An 8,166-nucleotide genomic window follows, 5' to 3' on the forward strand; every position below is an offset into this window, starting at 1 on the left:
GGCGTGGGGGTCGGGTTTTATCCGGTGAATCCCTCAACAGGTGGACCGCTAGGGGCTCCGTCCGTCCGGATTAGTGGCCGGCTCGGGCTACCTTTAGCCAATGGGGGCCGCGTACGGGGTACTCGGCGTTACTTAGTTGGCCGTTCAAAAAAAAAGAAAACAAAGATAATATTTTAACAAAGTCAATTGATAATGTAGGTACCGTCTTAAACAATTAACCAGAGCTTTAATACATGACCAGACTTACATGGTCCAGAGGTGCTATGGTCGGAGTGACCAACATGATTAATACATAAGTCCAGAGGTGCTACTGGGCCGTATCCGAGAATTCAGAGCTCTCTTGCGCAGACCTTGTGCGAGTATAAAAAATAGGCCCCTAAATATAAATTATTTTTAAATAAAAACAAGAAAATGACCCTTAACTAGGGGTGCAAATGAACCGAGCTGCTCGCGAGCTATTCGAGATCGGCTCGTTAAAAAGCTCGATCGAGCCGAGCTTTATCGAGCCCGAGCCCGAGCTCGAGCCTAAAAATAAGCTCGTTTAATAAACGAGCCCGAGCCCGAGCTTTACTTATCGAGCTCGAGCCGGCTCGCGAGCCTAAACTAGCCTGCCATTTATATCTTTTTTTTTAAATATAAATTTAATAATTATTAATTAATATATATAATTTTAAGAAAAATTAAAGAAAAATTACTAAATAATATATATTCTTTTATACATAAAATTATAATAGAAAAAAAAATAAAATAATTATAATTATATAAAAACATAAATGATAAATAGTAAACGAGCCGAGCTCGAGCTTTGAAAATAGAGCTTGAAACGAGCCGAGCTCGAGCTCGAGCTCTGTGTAAGTTAAATGAGCCGAGCTCGAGCTTCAAAATCCATTCACGAGCCGAGCTCGAGCTTTGAAAATAGAGCTCGAAACGAGCAGAGCTCAAGCTCTGTGTAAGTTAAACGAGCCGAGCTCGAGCCTAGTCACGCTCGGGCTCGGCTCGTTTGCACCCCTACCCTTAACTAGTATATTTGGGTTAAATGACAAATATATTTTATTCTTTAAACTAGTCGAGACTAAAAGGGCTTTTATTTTTCAAGTTTTAGTTGGGGTTTAAACAGTTTTCTGGTTATAAAAATTATACATAAAAAATTAATAAACTTTTAATATAAAGAAAGAATTCAACTATGTGACCAACAAAAAAAAATTGGTTTTGTGCATCATGTAGCCCAGGAAACAAAAAAAAAAGTTGGTAGATGGAAGGAAAAGGAAAAGCTAAGAATCGAACTTGAATCCCTGAATCAAAAAATAGACAAACAAAACAGAACCATATGAGCTAATTGACAATAATGTTTAACTTCCGTTTGAGTTTTATATAACCTTTTGTATAACAAACTTCAGTTTTCTTAATTGGGCCCCAGATTTTTGGGCCCTTGGGCCGGACTTGATCCGGAAACACAAAGTGATTGACCACCATGAAGTAGAGGTGTTAAAAGTGGTTTGGATTTTCAAACCGGTTCGTAAACTGACCCAATGTTACCAATAAAACAGGTTTGAACCGACCCAAACATATTGTACTAGGTTCAAACATGGTCCACCAAATCCGGTTTTGTGACCCGAAACAATGTCTCCTCAAATAGGTTATGACCAAACTAGACCAACCCGAACTGGTTTTGAAGAAAAATTGTTTTGTGCACATCTAACTTAAAGAGCAGACAACGGGAGATATATTTAGAACACATGTCGGTCATCTCAGCCCCATGCACATTGTAAAATAAAGTGGCATGCATGTTAGGTACATGATTACACAATGCACATCGGGTTTACCTGCGGGTATTGGTTATAGGTCGTTTGCTAAAAAATATCTATATAGATTTCCATTTATATTTCGTACTATCTAATTTTATTTAATTTCATCATATTAGAAGATTTCTCTATCATTAAAAAGGAAAATAAAACTAAGTCGTTAGATTTAGAAGTGACCTACACACAAAAGTAAATAATAATAATAATAATAATAATAATAATAATAATAATAATAATAATAATAATAATAATAATAATAATAATAATAATAATAATAATAATTGCAGTTCTAAAGAAAATGATTTCTCTATATATAAAAAGGTTAATTAAAAGAAACATAGAATATAACACTAAATGTCATTAGATTTGGACGATTTCTCTTAAGCTCATAAAATTTTAAAACAAATCTCATACCCGGTGTTCTTATACTTGAATAACCATAAAGATGTTTCGAATATTAGATTTAACCGTTGGGTTGAGTTTTGTTTCCCGGCCAATTAAGTTATCTGCTTTATCATGTTTACAAACTAATGTCACCTATGGAGCGGATTGCGGATGCTTATCAAACTAGAAGAATTACCAAACCAGTTGGCACGACTTGTTTGGTTTTAATAAACTGAAACTTAAGCTCAAGATCGACTTTTAAAAAGCTCAAGACGGCTCGTTTAAGTTAAAACTAACATTTAAGCAGCAAGACATGTATCCTCTTTAACTTCAAATGTTTCTATCATTTTTCAAGTATAAAACATGTGACACATAATTTAAACCATATTACCAAAGATATGTCAGACATTCACCAACCTTAATCGGATCAAAAGATATTAAGGATCATATAGAGCATTATAAGTTGATGCCATACAACAAAGATTTAAAATTTTAAACCTCAATTTTTGTTACATTTCATCGACTTCTAGGGTTCTTTGCTCTTCCCATGCCCTAAACATACCATTTTCAGATACTAATAATAATAATAATAACACTACACTTATTATGAGATCTCCTAACCTAAAACCACATACCATTTGGCCTTTTTATCACTACAAACATAATCCCATCAACAAAAGATAATAAAATTCAGACCCTTTAAATTTGCAAGTCTTTTAAGACACCGAATGCCGCCCTTTTCGCGACGGTGTCGTCGCCAACTTTACATCCTCAGGGTTACCCGACCCGAAGCTCTCAGACGAATCCGACCCACTATTCTCCCCAGTCCCACCTTTACTCGACCATATCTTCGTTAGCATTCGCTTTGTGGCTAATAGACCTTTGACTTTGTTGACCGGACCCTTATCGGCTAACGGGCTCTTTGCATGACTAGAGGTTCGTTCTAGCCTCAAGGCCGCTAGCTCACCCCTCAAGGACCGGATCTCTTCGGCTGAGGCCACTGCATCCCAGTCTTCTTCTGGGTTAGTTGTGGTTGACCTTGAGCTTCCAAGTGAGCCACTGTTGAGGTCCTTGATTGCTTTCGGTAGGTCCGGTGTGCTGCTTCCAGATGTAGCCGTGGCTCGAACCTGTTCAAAGAAAAGAACTTGAACCACTACACGCAACGGGAGACGCTCGTTTTGAACCGCGTGCATGCACGCCTCCACTGAAAGCTTCTTGCAATCCATTAATCTGCATATTCTTTTCCTCTCACTTTTACTTATCCCTGGATGTGCCTGCACGGTTTTAGTTTAGCCCCCGATAAATCATATAATACTCTAGTTAAGTTAGACAGTTCCTAATATTATGAGAACCTATAAAACAGATCCGCATCCGAAAAACCAAATGACCAAACCCAAACAATAAGCGACGGTTTTGTTTCATTTGGGCCAAAAATTTCAAGCCCAAACAATAAAGCCAAGACAGAACAGTTTCCAAAAACTCAACAATTGTAATCCTGAGTCCTGACACAACACGAAAACACAAACTATGCAGGTTTGAGCTTAGTGTAAATGGGTTCAGGTCGAGCCTGTGGAAGCAGGTCGTGCTTGTGTCAACCAGACCGGTTTGTGGGTTGGCCCGTTTATCTTTCGTACCTAACTTTTAAAACGTGCTTAATATCATAATTCAAATTGGCCGGGTATTTTAAGCTAGATTTTTAAACTTAAAAGATAGAGTAACATAACACTTTCTTACTAAAATGTAATTGTTGCATATACATTTTTTTGGTTGTAAAATCGTATTTTTAGAGTAAATAATATGCAACAATATACAAAAAAGTAAAACAAATTCAAGTTCAACGGGTCGTTTGCCTGTGAACTTGATTGGACCAGTCAACGTGCAAACACGACCCGTTTAGACCCCTAAGTCTAGATAACAATTTACAAGTAACAAGAACTATTTGTACCTTGAGATACATATCAATGGCCCGGTATATCCCATCGTGTGCGGGTCTAGAAAACCCAGAAACCGTTTCAGCAAGATCGGTAAACATTATTAACGGTAGGTTCGGGTCCTTTGCAATTTCAGCAAGATAAGAATCAACAAGTTTAGCCACCATTAACTTTGAGGCTTCGGTCAACAGCCCACCCGTTGACCGTTTCACTTCTTGAATTTCGTTCCCGTTGACTTCAAACTCACCGTTCGCGTCATGATCTCGAACCATAAACTCCTCAACTATTTTTTGAACCAATTTCACGTCATAAACTGTCGGTTCACCATCACCGGCCCGAATTAAAAGATCACTAACCGACGCCTCCTCAAGCTGTTGACCAATCTGTTTGACCAATTTGACCTTCCCACTCTCCCCCGGCTCCACTAAAACTGCCATTTTCAAAATCTTCAACAAAAACCCACACGAAACACTTCCTTTTTCGGTTGGCAAAAGCGCGATTATAATCTCAACTACAGACCGAGCTTTAACAACATCACCGCTCGCGATCACACCTTTGTTAAACCCGGGCAACCTTCTAGAAGCAAAAGCTTTTAACGCTTCACCAATCACCTCACCATGCACCAAGCCCTTGTTTTTAATATTAACGAGCACCCGTTTGAATAAATCGACCTCCAGCTCAGCAAGATCCTCCACCCACCAATCGGCTGGTACGGTCATGCTTCTGATAACCCCGTTTAACATATGATTATCCTTTTCTTCGGGAAGCTTCTTACGGTTGTAAGTGTAAGACCAGTCAACCTTAGAAACATCAACTGATACCTTGGAAGCTATAGCATCAATACAATGAGTAACAAGCTTTAATTCCTCACACAACATCATCACAGATTTTGTTGTTTGTAGCACTATGATTGAATCTTTCCAGCTTCTGAAAATACTCGAGCTTAAGAAAACATCGATTTTGTAAACAAGGTTTCCTCTATCCATTGTTTCGTGCATCTCAAGATACTCGGCTGCACAACGAACACTTACAACATTGTACGCGTTTAAAGTTATTGTCATGCCGTAACAGAATTTGGCGCATGTTTCGAATGAAGCAGGACCGCCTGGAATGTCGGGAATACTAATCTCATCCCCGTGCCCAGTATCGTCGTTTGTGTTTGCTACTAACTTTTGTAATCGACCGCTCTTTGACAATAATGGAAACTGCAAATATGATTATCGATTGTTAAATATCGCAGGACGTGGTACAAGATTAATGCTTTAATGTACAACTCGGGTTTTAGTACCTTATGAAGATAGAACTTTGCATCTCCTACATTGATAATGATATCTGTTGCTAAATCTGAATTAACATACCTATAATAACAAATAAATAATTTACGCAAGGAACCAATAATATAATCTGCTTAAATTATCTAATGATAATCTTACTAATCAGGGATTATTTACATGATTCGGCATATTAAACACAATGATTAAAGAAAGCAATAAAAGTTTACCAAACATTGTTGTTATCGGTCTGAAACGAGTCGGGTTTGGATCCAAGTTTCATGAACTTCATCTTGACCAGCTTCAAAACCCCCAAATCACCTTCACTTCATAAACTATTTAACCCCAAATTTTACCACCATTTCACCCTAAAAAGAAAAAAAAAACAACTTCAAGATTAATTTTTTTTAGATTTCTTGAAACAAACTTTGAGGGGGGTGTCAAGATTCAAGATTTCTTAATGGGTTATTCTTTTCTTGATGAAAACTTTTGTGGGTTTCTTTAAATGATGTAAAACAAATAAGATTTCAATGTGATTTAAGAGGGTGTGTCCTGGTTAAGTGGCAAAGCCCACAGACTCCGGGCTAACCCAGGAGACAAACCCAACAGTAACACCCAACAGGAAACATGAAATAAGACACACCCACAAGCACAAATCTGACTCCAACCCCCCTTCCTATTTTGTATAAAATCTCTCTAGAAACTATCACTCTGCATTTTGTTATGTCTTATTATATAAAATCTTGAAACTTTAGTAAAATAATAATAATAAGTTCAAATAATAATTTTAGTAATTACCTTTGGAGATTGAGAAACCCTGCAAAACAGATGGAAAACAGCATCTTGGAATCAGTTGCAATAAGCCATGGAAAGGGCAGACAACAAGCATCTATTGATCTGTTTTGGTACAAAAGAAAATATTAAAGTAATGGTGGATTGAGACCCAAAAAGATCCCAAAAATCAGTTATTTAACTAACTAGATTCAAACCCATAAATATATACATATATCAAGAAACAAGAAGATGCATAAAAATCAAAACTTTAACTGTATAACCCACATGAACAGTTGTTTGAGATGATAAAAATGAAAGCTTTTTTAGGGTTATTGTTGTATAAGCATGTAAAAACAGAGACAATAAACCTAAGTATGTTAATGTTATCCCCACCAAACCACCTAAAGAAAGAACACAAAGACAGACATGTGTTTAGAACAAGACAAGCTGTTTTCCATATTCTGTGTCCACTCAAAAGCAGAAACCATTTTACACTAAAATCCAATCTTTAGTGCTCACCCAGAACAGAACAGAACAGAAGCACTACTAGGCCTTTTGCTTTACTTTAATCTCTGAAAAAACATGAAATGAATCTGATGTTCCTCGGTGTTCGAGATAAACGAACCACGACTTCATCTTCTTCTCCGGTAGTTCGAGACCTGCAATAGAAATATGGGGGTGTGGAGGTGACTGCTAAGAAATCTCGATGATCTCTTGTTTACAGACACAAAAATGGTTACGGTGGTGGCTCTTATTGAGGACAACGACATCCCTTAATAAGGAGGTAGAGACCTCCTTATATAGGAAGCCTCATGGCCACCATCATGGTACCCTAATGGGCCTAGCCCAGTTAGGGGAACCTCCACAAAACCCCCTCAGCCCAATAATATTGTATTAGTCCATATAATAAAATAAGTCAGACATAATAAATAAAGGTCGTAAGCCGGGTTTAATACCATACCCCTACAAGCCACCCAAGTCCAGTGTTGCTCCTAGGCGTGCAAGCGTTTAGGTGGAGCGCTGGACTTCATAAGGTGTGTTAGGATATGAGGCGGTTTTTTCCCCTTTCTTCGGCCTTGTCTTTGTTGTCTTTGAGTTTTGAGAGGTTTTCTCCGTGATGGTGACATGTTGTGATCCTTATGATAATAATGGTGCACTGGCATGCATCGTAACAATAGTGGTGCGGGACCTGATAAAGAAGAAAGTAATTTGAAAGATGTAACATGGGTTTTGAAGATTTGGGTGGATTGAATTGAATTGAATTGAATTGAATTGAATTGAATGATTTGAGTTGTGTGTTTTTGCAGAGGGTTATGATCAAGAGGGCCAGCCAATCTGCTGCTATGTTATGCACGCCAATACTGACAATCTGCTTTTTTGTTCCCTCCTTTAAATGTGGACTTTCTACTCACCTTATGTTTTAATTTTTTTTTACCCTTTTACCAATTTTTTTTTACCTTTTTACCGAGTTATGGTTCTTGACCACCTTCAAATTTACTGGTTTTTTTTACCAAATCTTTTTTGTTTACCTTAGTTGATATTATGCTCATGATGTTAGGCACAGGTTTTGATTTGATTATTCTTTTGAAATAGTTTGATTTGATTTATTTTACCTGTAAATAGTTGAGACATGTATAATTTAACCGAAGTGATAAATAAAATTTAAGTATAAAATATTCGAGGTGTGTGAGATTAATTATAAAATCTTTTGTGAGACTATCCGTTGTGGCTCCCTAATCACAGCGCTAGCTAGTGGCTCGCTATTATGCTAGTCGCGAACAACACAACGGTGTCATGTGATCCAAGGCGCTAGCGAGTGGGCGTTAGTCAGCTAGTGTGATCGTTGGCTTGTGTTGGATCTTGTGCCATTGGTCAATATAACGTTTATAATTAAAAAAAAATAACTTGATGCTACTACATGTTTACAAGCCACGATGAAGAAGAAGGGTTTATACATATTTGACCTTAATCTCTATAAGTTTTACCAGGTCAAGTGCATCGTTT

At 37.5% G+C, this 8,166-nt stretch overlaps 1 protein-coding gene across 3 annotated transcripts; it reads right to left on the bottom strand.

Moving 5' to 3' along the window:
- Window positions 1–2,690: 2,690 nt before the first annotated feature.
- On the bottom strand, window positions 2,691–6,717 carry LOC143583068 (phototropic-responsive NPH3 family protein NPY2-like). 3 transcript variants are annotated; one of them, XM_077065486.1, is made up of 6 exons: window positions 6,682–6,717; window positions 6,187–6,285; window positions 5,619–5,756; window positions 5,406–5,475; window positions 4,132–5,322; window positions 2,691–3,460 (listed from the first exon to the last, which is right to left on the bottom strand). In XM_077065486.1, exons 3-6 carry the CDS (start codon window positions 5,678–5,680, stop codon window positions 2,903–2,905), a joined length of 1,881 nt encoding a protein of 626 aa, XP_076921601.1. In that variant the 5' UTR covers window positions 5,681–5,756; window positions 6,187–6,285; window positions 6,682–6,717; the 3' UTR covers window positions 2,691–2,902. The 3 variants fall into 3 exon arrangements, with proteins under 3 accessions (XP_076921601.1, XP_076921600.1, XP_076921602.1); XM_077065485.1 differs by lacking the exon at window positions 6,682–6,717 and adding an exon at window positions 6,448–6,500; XM_077065487.1 differs by lacking the exon at window positions 6,682–6,717 and having other exon boundaries at window positions 6,187–6,353.
- Window positions 6,718–8,166: the final 1,449 nt, after the last annotated feature.

Source organism: Bidens hawaiensis, unplaced genomic scaffold (genome assembly GCF_021521415.1).
Source record: "Bidens hawaiensis isolate Kalapana, Puna unplaced genomic scaffold, B.hawaiensis_p1.1 tig00032115_1, whole genome shotgun sequence".
In the NCBI taxonomy this organism is placed as follows: Eukaryota; Viridiplantae; Streptophyta; class Magnoliopsida; order Asterales; family Asteraceae; genus Bidens; species Bidens hawaiensis.